We start from the raw sequence: 16429 nt of genomic DNA on the forward strand, positions 1-16429 counted from the left end.
CCTGGAGCCCTGGAAGGCACTTGGGCATCCTCCCTGCAGACCTGGCTGTTCTGAGTCTGGGTGCTGGTGAAGGGAGGCCGGGTGACAGCAGCAGCGGCACCTTCTCCCACTCGGCAGCACGCTGAGCTGGAGGAGGAGGAGGTGCCTGCGTGGGGACTGGAGTGGAGCGGTTACTCTCCATGGAACCAGGAGTTCTCCATAAAAGGTGGGAACTCAGAACCAGCCGGGAACCCCTAGAGAGCCCCCAACTGGAGTGCCTGCCCTGGGACCCACCAGAATTCCCTTCGTTGTCATGAAGCCACACCCAAGCTGCCTTCCGGAAGAACCCACTGCCCTCCTCCCCCACTTCTCTTGGCCCAGAGACACAAGCTCCTCCCTAAGCGGGTTCCATTCAGTCCCAAAGCTGGGATCTGCTCGGGCTTGTCTCTCTTCCCTTGGGCAAGGTTCCTGCTAAGCTCCATTAGTTTTGCCTTTATTGTACTTATTCACCAAACAGGTATTTCATGGAGCCCTCATAGCAAGAAGCAGGCTAGGGGAAGGATTATACAGGCAAATGAAATCCCCGGGCCCTGGAGAGCTCTTCTTACCTAGGGGAGACTATATCCTGAGGCAGAATAAAAGATTCTGCCCGAGATCTGGTGAATTAAAGATATTCACCAGAGATAAGCAAGAATGTTGTGGGTCCTTAAGGGACTGATTCAGGCTATCGGAAGGCTTCCTGGAGAAGAGAGGCAGTAGACATGAGTCTTAAAGAATATTTCAGCAACAAAAAGGAGGAAACTGAATTTCATTTCCCCAAAATGATCTCGTGGAATGAGTGCTGAACAGATGCTAGAAGTTGGGTGTTCGAGTCCCTGCTCGAACGCTGACCAGCTGAAAGGGCTCACATGTGTCATTTTCTTCTCCAAACAGGCAGGAAGCACAATCAGGCTCCTCTCAAAGAAGTGCATAGACTTTAGACCCAGAGAATTGTCTCAGAAAAAAGGCCAGGGGGACTTTGTGTCCTATGTGTCCCCAGGGCTGCAGCCTAAGCAGCCCGACTCCCAAGCGCTTGTCTTGGTCACAGCTGCTTGCCTGGTACCCAGCACTGTGTCTGGCACACTAAATGTTTATTAAATAAAGTGAATAAATGAGGTGATGGAGACTATGACCAGCTCTTTGGCTAGTACTGAAACCAGTCCCACTCTTGGATCATCAGAGCCCTTGGGGCTTTTGCTCCTTAATATCCTATGCTTGCTCTCAGGATAAGAGGAAAGATGGCTGAAGGGAACTGTCCTTTCGGAGGTCCAAGCTGGGGCCTCTGAGGCAATCAATAGAAAGTGGGTCACAGAACTGCTCCGCAGACCACAGACCCCTGAGGAGAAGCCTGGATTCCATTCCAGCTTACGTATATCGAGTGCCTACTGCGTATTAGTTATGATCACAAGGCTTTAATTCATTTAATTGTGGCCTTAAAGGGCCGCGAAGGAGAACGCAGGCGATGGCGAACCGTAAACCCCAGAAGCTGACTGAGTGACCTCAACCGAGTCACCACCCTCCTCTGTAAACGGAGACAATACAGCCACTTCGTCGGGTTATGCGAATGAAACGAGCACGTGGAAAAGGAGCACTTCATAAATGCTAGTTATTACTGTTCCTCTGGGCACACAAGTCCGCTCGCCTCCGCCCAGGGCGCACACACAGACACGTTGACATTCCCACGTACAAGCAGATGCACAGAGACGTGTGCACACGCCATCCGGAGGGGCTTGCTGAGCCTCAGACCCAAGGCCACTGCCGAGCCCCGCAGAGAAGGCGTCCAGTCCTTGGCTTCCCTCCTTTTCTCTCAGCTCTTTCTGAATGAACTTCGGCCACGAGTTTATTTTTTCATGAATGAGAGCCCAAGCAGTGAATGAAGCCGGGAAGCAGTCCCTGCGCTCTGATTGGCCCCCGATGCTGGGAAACTCCGCCCCCCGGCTTGGCCAAGCGAGCCTCCGGATTGGCGGGCGTGCCCGGCCTTGGGGTTTCATTCACAAAAGTCAATGAAACAAAGGGAACGGGGTGGGGGGGTCAGGGGAGAGAGAGCCGCAGCCGAGGCAAAGGAAATGCACCAATCAGCGGCCCCTCCGGGCTCACAACTGTCCACGACGCCCGGAAAACAAGCTGGTGCGCGGGGGACCGGGGGCCAGGGCCGCCTCGCTCCCGCCTAGCCCCGCGGCCCTCGCTGCGGCCCCGGGGCAAGCTCGGGTCCCGCCCGCGGCTCCCACACAGAAACTGCGGCCTCAGGTGAGGCTGCAAAATGGGAGGGAGGGAGAGTGTCCGTGATTCCCCGCCTCGCCGCCAACACACCCCACACTCTCTCACTGCCACCTCTGCAGATTCCAGGATGGGTGGTGGGAGGCGCTGGCATACAGAGTTGGAGGGGGCGCAGGAGTTGTGGGCGAGCGAGTGGTGCGCGCCTCGCCTGCTCTTCCGCGCTCCAGAGCGCGCGCGCGCGCGCGCACACACACACACACACACACACACACACACACACACACACACGTCTTATGTAACCGAGCCTGGGCAGAGCAGGGCTGCAGAAAGCAGCAGAAACAGCGACCCCGACTCCCAGGAGCAGGTGGGACCTCCTTTGGCGGGAGGGGAGTGGTGGCGGCGCTCAGCTCAGCAGGCGGAAACCCCCCCGCATCGCCTGAGTGAGTCGGAGAAGTTTTGCCGTCGGACCCAGAGCCTGGGGACGGTTCCCTCCCAGTCGCCCTTACCCACCCCCACCCCGCTGCCTGCCTAGGACGGTGTGCGAAAACAGCCCCCCCTCCCCCGCCCCCAGGTCTCTGCCCTCGTGCGGGGCCCGGGACTTACGGCCGGAGGGAGCGGCCGGATGGAGCGGAGGATGAAAGGCGGATACTTGGACCAGCAAGTGCCCTACACCTTCTGCAGCGTGAGCCGCCGCGCCTGCCTCCACGCCCGCCCCTGCCCTGCACTCCGCCCCACAGCCCCTTCCCCGCGATCCTAGAGGGGTCCAGGGTTGCCCGGCCCCTGAGTCACCCCGGGAACCCAGTCCCACCCCCTTGGCCAGCCGGCCTCAGGGTGATTCTGGGGCATTCTTCCCCTTTCCCGCAGAAATCACCCGGAAATGGGAGCTTGCGCGAAGCGCTGATGGTCCCGCAGGGGAAGCTCATGGACCCCGGTTCCCTGCCGCCCCCCGACTCCGAAGGTAAAGAGCCAGAGAGACAAACCGCGACCCTCCCCACCACAGACGCCCAGAGGACCGATCTTGGAGCCCCCACCCTTTTGACAAAAAGACTCACCCTCCAAGGGACTCTGATCATTCTCGGCCCCTGCTACCCCAAGGGGTTTCATGGGGCTCACTGGGGCTCCCTCTCTCTCACCATCACCTCCACCTCACCTCCAATTCCATTATTCACCCCTCAGATCTCTTCCAGGATTTAAGTCACTTTCAGGAGACATGGCTCGCTGAAGGTGAGTAGTTTCGTGACATTTTCTATTACTGTGGTGGTGGGGGGTGCTCTCTACCCTGGTATTCCGCCTGGCCCACTTCCTCTCTCCCTGGCCCCAAGAAGCTCTCCAAGGCCCCCTCCTCAAGTCCTCAGCCTTTCTGCTCTCCCCAGAGCCCAATGTGGACACTTATATAGATATTTATTTTCTCTACCCTGAGCCAGGCTTGTGTAACTAGGCCTGGGGATGAATCAGACCATTGTGTGGGGTATTTGCTTGTTTGAATGGAACTTGGCCCCAGGCCCGTTTTCCTGGTTGAAATTTTCATTTGCAAAATTTGTTTGGCAGCAGGCACCCAGCTGAGGTGTGTGTTGGGGTGTGTTGCTGGGGAAGGGGTGTGAGGAAGAAGAGGATGAGGAGAAAGAGCAATTAACTTGTTACCTATCTTCGGGAGTTGCCAAGACATTGATTTTTACCTAAACCCTTGGTTTCTGTTCTTCCCGGCTACCAGTGCCAAACAATTTTCTGTCTGAGCCAAAGAACAACAAAAGTTTAAATAATTCTTGTTTGCAGCACTTTGTCAGATGTCTTTGAGCCCCTCCTTCCCCCCAATAGCCTTGATTGTAATTCAGATGGCAGCGATCCTCCTTCCTCCTGTATTCCTCCACCCCAGGCAAATTCCCCTGCTTGTTTCCCAGGGGGTCAGCTGTAGCTGCAAGCTAGCTGAGGTGGGGTCAGGAGCTGGGCCTTGGCTCAGTGGGGAAGTGTGTTCTGGGGGTCTCCTGGTTGGAGTCATTGGTGTATTTTCGTGGGGCCTGAGGGTGTCGCTGGCTGGGCTGCAGGTAGAAGGCTAACGATGTTTAGATAGTCTATGAGAGGGAAGGGTTAACACCCCCATCTTAGGGTCCCTTGAACACTCTGAAAACCGAGAAACCACACTAGGAACCCCTTTTTGAAGGGGTTCTCTTTCTTAGAAGCTCCCCAGCCCTCCGCGGGGGTATCCTTGGTGATGTTTTTGAAGCTGCAGTCCAGCTCCAGTGGAACCCTCTACAAAAGCTTGGGGTAGAAGGGGAAGACACCTGATTAGAGCCTTGAAATGAGACTAGATCTGTCTTGACCACTGTGGTATCCCCCCAAATCTGTGTTAACAGAATGACTGTTGAGCACAGAGCAAATGCTTGAGACATTTTGTGGAATTCAGGGTTCGCCAGCGACTCGGGTGCTGAAGGGATCTGGGGGCGCTGGGGGTATTGTGCTCGTCTTCCTGACTCTGCAAGTCCTGGGTGCTCGGCTCCAAATTAAAAGCAGACCTGTGCCCAGTCTGCCCATCCTCCTCCTGAGCTTCCTTCCGAGGTTCCAGAGCTGGGCTGGAGCTGAAGAACACGGAGGTGTCAGTTTCCACGGCCTCTCAAAGACTTCCTTTCCCAACGCCTGATTTTTGTCTGGCCGCCGCCAGGCTCCTTGTCTGTCAGCTGAGGGTCCCCGCGCTCCCCACCATGGGCAGCTCTCGGAGCTGTGATTTAGGGGTAGGCTCAGAGGTTGGCATTTTGGCAGCAGCTGGTCCATTTGTGCCTGGATTTGAAATGGGAACGGGAGAAAAATGTTCTCATTGCCTCTCAACCTCGGAAGCCCCACCCCTTGGCAGTGGGGGTCTAGAGACTGTACGTGTGTCTATCTGCATGTGTCAGTGTGACAGCAAGTGTGTGTTCCCTGCTGCTGCCCTGGGAGCATCTGTACATTTAAATCCAGTGGGTGGGGAGGTGGGGGTGGGGATCGCAAGACGGAGCGGGGGTGGGTGCTGGGATCTCCTTGGTTCCCTCTCCTTCCTTCTGAGGGAGCAGCTCAGGTTCCCAGCTGGCGATGGATGGCCAGGCCTGAGGGGGGGATGCTGAGGCCGCTCGCTCCTTCTCGCTCTCTCTGCGGAGACAGATGCAGCTGCCGGGGCCCTGTCCCCCTGCACCATCCCAGCACCACCCCAGCCTCCTCTCCTGCCTCTTCCCACCAGGTCAGTGACCTCTACAGCCCAGGGGGACCTTTGGGGTGGCAGGGAGGGGCTAGCTTCTTTGGAAACTTGCCAGTAATGGGGCGCGTCAGTAGGAATGGGGGCCGGAGTCCAACCGCCCTCCCTCAGTTGGATTTTCCCCCCAAAGCCCCAATGTGGAGACAAGAAGCAGATCCTTGTTGCGGGGGGCGGGGGGTGTTGTGCAGTGGAGGGATTGTGAAAAATTCAGGGAGGATGTCCAGGTTGGATCCAGCCAGTGTGACTGTGGGTTTGGAGTCTGGTGTCCAAGCATCACTGGGGTGAGTGTGCGTGGGGCTCTGTGGGGGCAGGCGGTTCAGAGATCTTCAGGGTTGGGTGTTTTCTGGACAGAGTGAGGGGGATGAATTGAATCTAGGAGGGCACGTCTGGTTTGGGGCGCCTGGAGTCTGCTGAGCTGCTGGAGAAAGGATCGGGCTGCTGTAGGAAAACGCAGGCAGGGGCAGGCTGAACCCAGTCTGTGCCCGGTCGTGGTAGAAGGTGTGCTGCTTCTGGTCCCGGGCTCCTTTCCTGGCTCGAGGCGAGCCCTCGGGGACAATGACTTTGATCTGTTTGGTGGAAAGGAGTATGGACTTGGGGCCATGCATGTCCTTTGTGTGAGGCTGGGGTCCGTGGAGTCCCAGGAGCTCTGCAGAATAGTCACTGGGGCCCTTGAGCCCTCTGACACTGTACTACTGTTGGGGTGCTCCCCACACACAGGAATGGGGGTCATTTAGAAAGAGAACGATCCCTACCTTTTGTGAGATTCTCAAAGGGATGGGTCTCCGCTCCCCTCTGCTTCCCAGTCCTCCGAGCTCTACAGTCTCCTTGCCCTTTGGCTTCCCCCTTTGTCTTCGTACGTCCAAAGGAGCCCCTGTGCGTGAAAGGTGTGCATGGGGGGTGTTTCACTCGTGTGCTGCTGTGAAGTGAAAGGAATTAGGGTGTGTGTGAATCCGCATGTATGCACGCCAGTACCTCAGCGTGTCGTGGGGAGACATGAGGTTAATCCCTTCACGTGTCTTTCTTAGCTACAATAGCTCCTTCTACATATTTCTGTCTCCTTCCCTTGTAGAAGTCTCTTGTCCCCTCCATAGATAGAGAACTGGTTCCTCCCAGTACAGAGACTGCCAGGGTTGGGGTGGGGTAAGGGTGAGAGCTGAAGCTGGAGCAGAAGCTCTGGAGCATGGCTCCCCGCCTCTCCACGAGGACTCCTTAAGAGGCACCTTCCCCCTGCGATTGGACCCTAGGAAAGGGAGAGGGTGATGGGGTCTATGCAGTGGGTGGCTAACCTGGGCTGGGCTTAGCTGCTTGGCTGGTTTAACCTTCCAATTTGGGAGTCCTGCTTGGGAGGTCCCAAGCCCCTCCTATTCTGCTGCCCCTCCCCTCCTCGTGAGAGGGATGTTCCCTAAAATTTTCTCTCTCTTTGGGCATTACGCTGGCTTGCCACATTTCCTATCCATCACCTGCCATGTCCTCAGGCAGATAAACTCGACCCTCGTGCCAGAATGGAGCTGGGGGAAGACTCTGCCACAGGGCCTTGGCATCCAGAACTCAGCCAAATCAACAAATAGAGAGAGTGGCGTTCAGTCAAGACCAAACATGGGCATCAGAAATTCTCCTGCTCTCCAGGAACGGGAGGCAGTGTCGCTGTTCCTATTTCTATCTTTGCTAACAGTTTCTGAGTGCCCGAGGCCCTCTCTTGCCCGGTTGGGAGAAGCCAGTGGTCTAGGGAAGGGCCAACCAGGGACTGGGATTCACGCCCCAGCCCGTTTTTGCCTCCTCTGATTTCTCCCGGCCCTGGGAAGAGGATGGCACCACCTCTGGGCGGGGGGTGGGGGGGGGTGGACTGAGGAGAGGGCCTTCTGGTCAGGTCTTCAGGCCTGAGGTGGGAGCAAAGGCAAGATGACCCCTAGAGCTCTCTAGGGTCTTGGGAGCTGGCCTGTGACGCCAGCAGGAGATGCCTCCAGCCCGTTACCTCAGGAGAAAGCAGCAGTTAATGAAGCCCCAGAGGAGGAGCTCAGCCTCCCCTGGGGTCTGTACCCTGCCTCTGGGTCCTTCTTGCCTAAGTAACAGGGAGGGAAATGTTGCTCATCCTGCTCCTGTCACCCCCATCCAGGCCCCTGTGGTCCAGCCAAAGGACACAGCATGGTTGAACCAGGGCCTTGCTCCGCGGGGGAATGTTTTCCCAAACCTGCACCTGGACTCCACCCCAACCAGTGGGATGAGATTGGGGGAAGGGGCTGGGAATCCCTGTGCGAACAATGTCCCGAGATTCTTGATTGGGGCTAGTTGCGGAGGGCTGCCTTTGTGCCTAGTGATTGGCATCTGTGTGTTTTGTTTTTGCCAAGGGGTTTCACGTCCTACTGATTCGTTTGGTCACTTTAGAACGGTGTCTTGCTCACGTTTCCTAAGTTCATTAGCTGCTGGTGGCTCCTGATTCTTAAGCCCCTTCCTCCCCGTCTCTCTGTCAAGAAGTCAACCAACGATAACATCTGTTTGACAACACTTGGTACCCCTGATTCTTAAAGCAGGTTGGTGAGGAATTTTCCTGCCAAGGCCTAAAACATCCCTTGTGAGAGGCCTTCCCCGGAGGATGAAGAGCTGGTGGGGAGGGGGATGCCCTGAGGGTGATGGAAGAGCTGGCTCATTAGGACCTCTTCAGCTCTTGCTCCCAGGCCCACCTTGCTGGCTGCCACCAGCCTGAGAACAGAGGTCACTGTATGTTTATTCACGGAGTCCACAAACCCTGCCTTGAGGGTCGTTCTGAGGCAGAGCCTCTTCCTAGGGTACCAGGGAATCGGATGAATGAACAAGACCGATAAAGCCCCTGCCCTCGGCAAGCTTAACCTTCTGGTAGAGGAGATGGACAATAAACATGCGAACGGAGGTTAATAAGCTCCTGTAGCCATACGTGCTGGGGGGAAAATAAAACAGATGTGAGAAAGCGCGGAGAGGGACCACTTTGGTCTGGTGGGCAGAGAAAGTCTCTGAGGAGGTGACAAAGTGAGCTGAGACATCAGTGGCCAGAAAAAAATGGGCAGGCAAAGATCTGGGGAAGAGAGATCCAGCTGATCAGCTTCGAGGACCCGAAAGGAGACCAGAGCTCTAGAGAGTAAAGGGCCGGGAGAGGCAGGTCAGAGAAGTAAGCAGCATCAGACCCCCGGGGCCTTGCAGGCCAAGGGAGGAGTTTGGGACCCCTGCTTTAAGGGAGAGAGGCGATTTGGCTTCTGTTGTAAAAAAAGACCACTCTGGCGGCTTTGTGGAGAACACCTGACTATATATAGGACATGAGAGTGGAAGCAGGGAGCTCTGATTAGAAGCTGTGGCTGGAATGCAAGGAAGAAACCGTGGAGTCTTTGCCCAGCAGCAGAGCAGCAGAACTTGCCGCGTGCATTCGCACGAGCTGGGACAGGTGAGGGCCTTCTCCAGCCGTCTCCTCGGACCCTCACCCTTACCAGCCGTTCCCAGCTCTGGTCATTCAATCCATCGGCTTGCCCACTGTCCAGTCTGAGAGCAGTCTCCTTGGCTTTCATCACCTCACTTCGAGCTGCTGTCTTCCTGGACTATCGAAGGTTTTCTTGGTACCTCCCCTTTCCTGCTGTCATCCGTTCTTGAGAGACGGGCAAACGTGGACAAAGACTCTGGGGTCAGGGGAGGCACGCAGCTGTGTGCCCACCTGAAGGAGTTGGCGGGGCCGGTGTCAGAACCAGAAATCAATCCGGATATCCAGGTTGGAGGCCCTGGATGAGCTGCCGTTCTATTTTAGTTTTGCTGCCTAATCCCCAAACCCAGCTCCACCCACGCCGGCACCCTGGGAATGCTCCTCTGACTTCCCTACCCCGGGAGCCCTCCTTTCCTCCAGCTGCACGGCAAAGGGAGGAAAGGTGCACGAGGCACCCGACCTCCCCGTGTCCCCAGCCTCTTCCTCTCCCATTGTCATCCTTCCTTTTTCTTTTTTACTTCTCTCAAACCACCTTCTTTTTTTTCTCCATTCCATCTCCTTTCCCAGGATCTAGATTTCTAGATTTCACCCTGGAAGTTGTATAAAATGCAGATTCCTGGGTTTAGCCTAGATTCAGAATCTCCCCATGGGATTCAAATCTACAGAATCACGCTCTTTATAACGCCTGCCCATCCCAGATGTGACTCTGCCGTCAGCTTTGAGAGCTTTGTAAACTCTGAGGGGCAGGGCTGTCTTCACTTCAGAAAAGCAGAGGGAATAAAGACAAAGCATCCAGGAAAAGACTGGAATCTGCTCAGACAGGTTCTGGGAACTTGCAGCCTCCCCTTCAGGGTCTGAACGGAGCCCAGAGACGGAGGGCGCTAGGACCTGGTGTGGAGTTGCCTGTGGTCCAGGAAAGGCTGGTTTCTCCTGGGCCAGTGCTGGTCTGCAGGGCTGCCATCCAGGGCTTCCCATCCCAGACTCACCTCTGACCTCTCTCCACAGCTCAGGTACCAGACAGTGATGAACAGTTCGTTCCTGATTTCCACTCAGAGAACTGTGAGTAGAGGGCCCTGGGTAAAGGGGATGGGGAGTGGGGAAGGGCAGGAAATGAGTCATAGGGACAGAGAGTGACCAAAGATGAACTTGTTCTCTCCTAGAGAAAGGGGTGGGTTCCCCCCTAAAGGGCAGGGTACCCCATTCTTGGGTTTGGACTCAAAGGCCAAGGCAGCAAGTGGAAGATGAAGACCTCGGTTCAAATCAGGGCTTTCTCCATTCTAGCTGTGTGACCTTGGAGCATACACTTCATCTCTCGGAGTCTCCGTTTCCTTATTTCTGAGCTAGGGCTCAGTCCAGTTCCACCATCTCAGTTACTTCCATGCAACTTGGGGGCCATTTTGCCACCCCATCCCCCCAAGGCGTGGCGATGTCTGTAGACATGCTTGGTTGCCACAGCTGGAGGGAGATGCTACCGGCCTCCGTGGGTAGTGGCCCGGCATGCTGCTAAACACCCTACAATGCTCAGGATAGCACCCCCCACCCCCCGCAATAAGAAATTATCTGGCCCAAATGGCAATAGTGCCGCTGTTGAACAATCCTGCTTTAATGTCAGATACTTTGCCTTCATCGATGGAATGAGACAGGGCACAGATCATCGAGAACAGCAGATGACAGAACAGTTGATTACAGGCATCGGACCCAATGGCAGGGAGACGGAATCTCAACCCTGCCGACTGGGAGCCAACTCTTTGCTGCTCTGCCTGGTGGCCGGACTTTCTGGACCCAGCAGAGGCCACAGAAAAGGCCAAGGTTCTTCACAGCTAATTAGAAGCATGTGTACAGTGCTGGTCAGCTGACGTGCAAGTGGGCTAACCTCCAGCCTTAACCAGAAAAAGAAAGATTCTGTACAGCCCCAAATAAGAAAACGCTTCTTTGCCTTGGAATTTTCCAGGGCACTCAGGAAAACCGCAGGCCCTAGGTTGCAGGTGCTCACCCTGACAAAGGTGTTTTGGGGGGCTGTTCGGGGTTGCATTACATGTTCAACTCTGGACTGTTTCTTTGGTTAATACCGGGCATCCACCTGATGTTTAAAACTAGACATAATGTAAATAGCCAAACTTCTTCAAAGTGTCTGGTGATGAATCTCTAAAAACTGAAACCCAGAGAGGGGCAAGGCTGTACCTGTCACCAGCTGGTCCTCAGAGAGCAGAAGGTGTTACACGCTCTTCCTGCCTCTTCCGTGACATGCTCTGGCCCTGCTCTGCCTCTCCCCCCAACCCCCACAGTAGCTTTTCACAGCCCCACCACCAGGATCAAGAAGGAGCCCCAGAGCCCCCGCACAGACCCGGCCCTGTCCTGCAGCAGGAAGCCGCCACTCCCCTACCATCATGGCGAGCAGTGCCTTTATTCCAGGTGAGCACCCCCCCCCCCCCGCCCCTGGGCAGGATGGAGGAGGGAAAGAGGCACGCCCAAGTAGAGGCAGTAGTTGGGATGCAAGTTAGACAACAGAAAGGACTTCCGAGCTCCTGTCAGGGAGCAGTACAGCTCAGGATTTCCTCTGAGTGGTTAGGATGAAAAACGCAGTAGAGGGGGTTCAGGGGATGTGTGTTATTAAGGCCAGGGCTGAGTTTGTCTCCACTAAAGCTGCCACTGTCCCACCCGACCCAGTGGCTCTGGGCTGGAGAGAGGTGTTCTCATGACTACACCCAGTTTCAGCTTTTATGAAAGAGGAAGAAGAGTTCATTTGGGGTCGAGTCTGGCCCGTGCCATTCCTTTCCCAGCAGCCTCCCCTCTTCTCCTGGAATCCTTGTGCCCTCACTCTCTGGGGACAGAGGAAGGGCTCAAAGATGCTTGCCCAGCTTCTCGGCCCCCCTCACCCCTGTCTCCCCCTCAACTCCAGTGCCTATGACCCTCCTAGACAAATCGCCATCAAGTCCCCCGCCCCTGGTGCCCCCGGACAGTCGCCCCTGCAGCCCTTTCCCCGGGCAGAACAGCGGACTTTTCTGAGATCCTCTGGCACCTCCCAGCCCCACCCTGGCCATGGGTACCTCGGGGAGCACAGGTAAGGAGAACCCCCGGAATGTGGGCCCAGATCTTGGCAGCTCTCTCCCAATCCCAGAGTCCTCGCACCTGCCCTAAGAGCCCCGACATGGTGGGTGGAGGCAGGGAGGAAGGGATGTTGACGTCCCCCCACACACACTCACTGGAGCCTACCCTGCGAGCTCTGGGAGTGACAGGCGCGGGAAGGGCTCAATCCCACATTCTCTTCCTTCTCCTTCCAACCACATCCAGCTCCGTCTTCCAGCAGCCCGTGGATATTTGCCACTCCTTCACATCCTCTCAGGGAGGGGGCCGGGAGCCCCTCCCCGCCCCCTACCAACACCAGCTGTCAGAGCCCTGCCCACCCTACCCCCAGCAGAGCTTCAAGCAGGAATACCTTGACCCCCTGTACGAACAGCTGGCCATGGGCCAGGGTGGGGTCAGTGGGCACAGGTACCCGGGGGCGGGGGTGGTGATCAAACAAGAGCAGCCGGACTTCACCTACGACTCGGGTAAGAGACGGTGCAGGTGGGCGGGGTTGGGGTGAGGTTGCTGGGTGGGGTGGCGTGTGATAACCCCCAGAATGTCTTTCCGAAAGTTTTTTTTTTACCTTACTATCCTTTTACCAGTTCGTAAATCTAACCCATTCGCCTTTCCTTCATAGCTGCAAAAGAATTGTCATTTTTCAGTCAGGAAACTTATATTCAGATCATAGGGGTGTAGGTCCTTGCCATCAAGCAGTATGTGACTTACTAGGAAAGTTAAGGCATTTCTTTCCACGTCTGTTTAGGAGGTGTTTGGGGGTTTAATTACCCACGGAGGCCAAAGTACTGTTCAAGAGCGTGAATGTGTGGCATTGGAGGGTACAAAGATGAGTAAGATGAGTAGGTTGTCCCTGTCCCCAGATACTTAAAAATACAAAGGGATTTGAATGAAGAGAACCATGAACTTGAAAACTAGCCAGGCTCATAGTTCCCACTTGGGAATCAGGGTTAATATGTGGTTTCTGCAACCCGTTCGAGCCTAAAAGTTGATGGATGACCCGCCCTCCTGGCCGGAGCTGGATACCGGAAGTAGGGACTGCTGTAAATTCTAGTTCCACCTGGTGTTGACCTGAGTGGGGTGCGCTCAGCCATATTCATAAATAGCTATACTTCAAAGCCCCAAGTGCAGAGGGAGGGCATTCTCGGGAAGAGTCCAGAAAACCTTGGCTTGTTACATTGTTACCATCCCCACATTTGAGCTTCTATGCAAACTTGCATGAGAAAAATAAATTCAGTGATTCGAGTAGGCTCAGAGCTGGCCAGAGTTTTCAAATTTCCCTTTTTTTGATGCCCAGTCTTTTTAGGGGCAGGGGAATGAACCACAAACCCCCAGGCTACCCACCCGAGGGAGAACCAGAAGGGTGCACCTCTCCTCAACCCTGGGCATAAGCCTGAGCCATGCCTGGCAGTGAGATGCAGGAAAGAGGAGGGAGACGCTCTTGCTGCTGACCTTCAAAGGCTGTAGACCGGAGGAGATCATGTTACATGCCCTTGAACTCCTGCCCCTCCCCCTTCAGCTTCCTCTGAATGGAGTCAGGAATTCCATTCACAAAATGGTTGCATGAATGAGCCCACCCTCCCGCCTCCTCTCGGAGGTGTCAGGTTTCACCATCTCATTCATAGGTGGGAGTGGAGGGGGTAGGGCCAAAGGGGCTGGAACTTGAACGGGTGGCTTCACACTAGCAACTTCCTCCAGGTGGACTGGGGAGGTTTCAATCCTATGGAATGGAATGAAATGGAGTGGAATGTGCGCTGCTGTAAGACACACACACACAAAAAAACCCGGGCCCGTGCGCACTGCCTCTTCCCCGGATACAGATACATGCAGTCTCTTCCCTCTCCACCCCCTCACCCTCCTCTCCTCCATTCACCCCTCCCTCACATACGTACTGGGCAGGGAATCTGACCTGCTGACCGGAGATTAGCCCATTCCAAGGGAGTCTTAGCCCCGGACACTGAACCCGTTCCCCGGAGGTTCATCTCTATCCCTCCCTCCTCCCCTTAACTCACAGGAAACAGCTGCTCCCTGGAATCCTGGGCCTTGTGGAACGGCTTTGCCCAGCCCCAGCCCCCAAGCTGAGGGGTTCCAGCTTCACACCCACTCGGGGAGAACTTCCTGTGGGACTGATGGCAGGCAGGCAGCCAGGAACAGGACCAGAAAGCAGGCTGGCAGCAAGTTCTTACTTGTGTGTGGGCCTGCCACCCCCATCTCCACCCCAGCCGCCCATAACGCCACCCTTCTTTCTCTACCCCCAGATGTCCCTGGGTGTGCCTCAATGTACCTTCACCCAGAGGGTTTTCCTGGGCCCTCTCCGGGCGACGGGACCTTGGGTAAGGTGGCCCTGTCCTCCCTGCCAAGCCCTACAAGCCGGGAGAGGGAGTTCTGCCATGGGGGAGGGTCTCCTTGCCCGGAGTCCCTCTAGACACTCTGGGGTCTCATCAGTGAAGCCCCAGACCTGAGTGGCCCCCAACTTTCTCCTCCAGGCTATGGCTATGAGAAGCCTGTGCGACCGTTCCCAGATGATGTCTGTGTCGTCCCTGAGAAATTTGAAGGTCAGAGAGGTGACTGTTCATGAGAGGGTCGAAGGATTTTATCCGTGCCCTCTGAGTGTGTCACCTGGGAATCACATGACATTTCATGAGCAAGGGTCTGGAAAGACCCGAGAGGAGGGTTGCCTGGGCGACCCGAAGGCACAAACCCTGTACCCCTTTTCCCCCCGTGTTCCCCAGGAGACATCAAGCAGGAAGGGGTTGGAGCATTCCGAGAGGGACCGCCCTACCAGCGCCGGGGTGCCTTGCAGCTGTGGCAGTTTCTGGTGGCCCTGCTAGATGACCCAACAAATGCTCACTTCATTGCCTGGACAGGCCGGGGGATGGAGTTCAAACTAATTGAGCCTGAGGAGGTGGGCCTCTCGGATGTCCCCACAGCTTTGGGGCCTGGAGATGAGAGAGCCTGAGGACAGTGCAATGTGTCTTCACCATCACCGACGCTTTCCCGAACCTGAATTCTTACCAAACCTGGGTCTGTGGGCTGGTGCCTCCTTGCAGGACCAGCTCAGCATTTGGCACTAAGCGTCTCAAGTGTTCTTTCTGATCTGCCCCACCCCCCATTTTCCCTCTGCTGAGCATCACCATCCCGAAACCCTCCTGTTCTCCCCAGGTCGCCAGGCTCTGGGGTATCCAGAAGAACCGGCCAGCCATGAATTACGACAAACTGAGCCGTTCACTCCGATACTATTACGAGAAAGGCATCATGCAGAAGGTCAGGGGCTGAGGGTTCCAAGACAAGAGGGTGGGAGCAGGCGGAAAGGTGATGAGGACAGGGGACAGAGGAGCGTTCTCAGAGAGTTTGGAGGAGCAGATAATGAAGCAGTCAAGAGAGGCGAGAAGTTGCAGACAAGCCCAAGGTTCCTCTGTCCCAAAAGAGTGCTAAATGTTAACTGAGAACCCGAAGCATGGAGAGATTGAGATTAGACATGAACAGGAGGTGACAGCTTAGAGGAACCAGTATGGGAGAGAACTGTACCCCACACACCTGCCTGGCCCCATTCCCCAGCCCTCCATTGACCTGGGCAGAGGGAGACTGACCCAGCCCCTCTCTCTTCCCACAGGTGGCTGGTGAGCGTTACGTGTACAAGTTTGTGTGCGAACCCGAGGCCCTCTTCTCTCTGGCCTTCCCGGACAATCAGCGTCCAGCTCTCAAGGCCGAGTTTGACAGGCCAGTCAGTGAGGAGGACACAGTTCCTTTGTCCCACTTGGATGAGAGCCCCGCCTACCTCCCAGAGCTGGCTGGCCCCGCCCAGCCCTTTGGTCCCAAGGGTGGCTACTCCTACTAGCCCCTAGCAGCTGCCCCCTTGCCACCTGCTGCCCTGTGTACATATAAATGAGTCCGGTGTTGGGGGAACCCTCACTCTGAAATCCACAGATGTCTTTGGAGCAAATCCCCACTGGCTCTGAGCTGCTCACCCAAGTCCGTGGGAAGGAAAAGTGGCGACAACGCAAGTGCAAAGGTGGAGTCTCAGAAACTCCTGGGGGTCTCACTTCTGGCCTTTTCCAAGGCCCAGCTTAAAGGCCCAAGCCCCACTCCCTCCCCGGCAACACAGAAAACAAGAGTTTGTTCTGGGGGGTAAAGAAGGAATGCCCCTGCTTTATCCTGGTGGGGAGGGTTGCACTGAACTCCCCAGATTGGCGGGGAGGCAGAAGCCCGGATCCTGTACTCCACTCCAAGCTGCGGCCCCAAAGGTCCTGCTTGCTTGCCAGTTCTTGGTGCTGTGTTCCCAGAGGCAGGGGGAGGCTAGAGGAAGGACCTGGGATGGGGGCAGGTTGCTGGTGGAGGCCAGGGGGGCTGCGTGCCTGCTCTGAGGGCCCTCTGCTCTACCTGTTCCTAGGCCCAGGCCTGGGGATGTCACCTCCACCTGCCAGCCCCTAATAAAGGCCCCCGAGTCTCCTGTT

General features: G+C 56.0%; 1 protein-coding gene across 7 annotated transcripts; it reads left to right on the forward strand.

Annotated features, from left to right (window-relative positions):
- The first annotated feature begins 2087 nt into the window (after positions 1 to 2087).
- Positions 2088 to 16429, forward strand: ETV4 (ETS variant transcription factor 4). Of its 7 annotated transcripts, none has more exons than XM_037068189.1 (13): positions 2088 to 2265; positions 2807 to 2917; positions 3100 to 3193; positions 3412 to 3459; positions 9900 to 9953; positions 11180 to 11306; positions 11794 to 11955; positions 12186 to 12445; positions 14234 to 14308; positions 14462 to 14530; positions 14708 to 14880; positions 15138 to 15239; positions 15589 to 16429. In XM_037068189.1, exons 2-13 carry the CDS (start codon positions 2858 to 2860, stop codon positions 15811 to 15813), a joined length of 1449 nt encoding a protein of 482 aa, XP_036924084.1. In that variant the 5' UTR covers positions 2088 to 2265; positions 2807 to 2857; the 3' UTR covers positions 15814 to 16429. The 7 variants fall into 7 exon arrangements, with proteins under 7 accessions (XP_036924084.1, XP_036924119.1, XP_036924093.1 ...); XM_037068198.1 differs by lacking the exon at positions 2088 to 2265 and adding an exon at positions 2513 to 2599; XM_037068180.1 differs by lacking the exon at positions 2088 to 2265 and adding an exon at positions 2516 to 2675.

Source organism: Sturnira hondurensis, unplaced genomic scaffold (genome assembly GCF_014824575.4).
Source record: "Sturnira hondurensis isolate 20B ecotype Veracruz unplaced genomic scaffold, ASM1482457v3 Scaffold0001221, whole genome shotgun sequence".
Lineage (NCBI taxonomy): Eukaryota > Metazoa > Chordata > Mammalia > Chiroptera > Phyllostomidae > Sturnira > Sturnira hondurensis.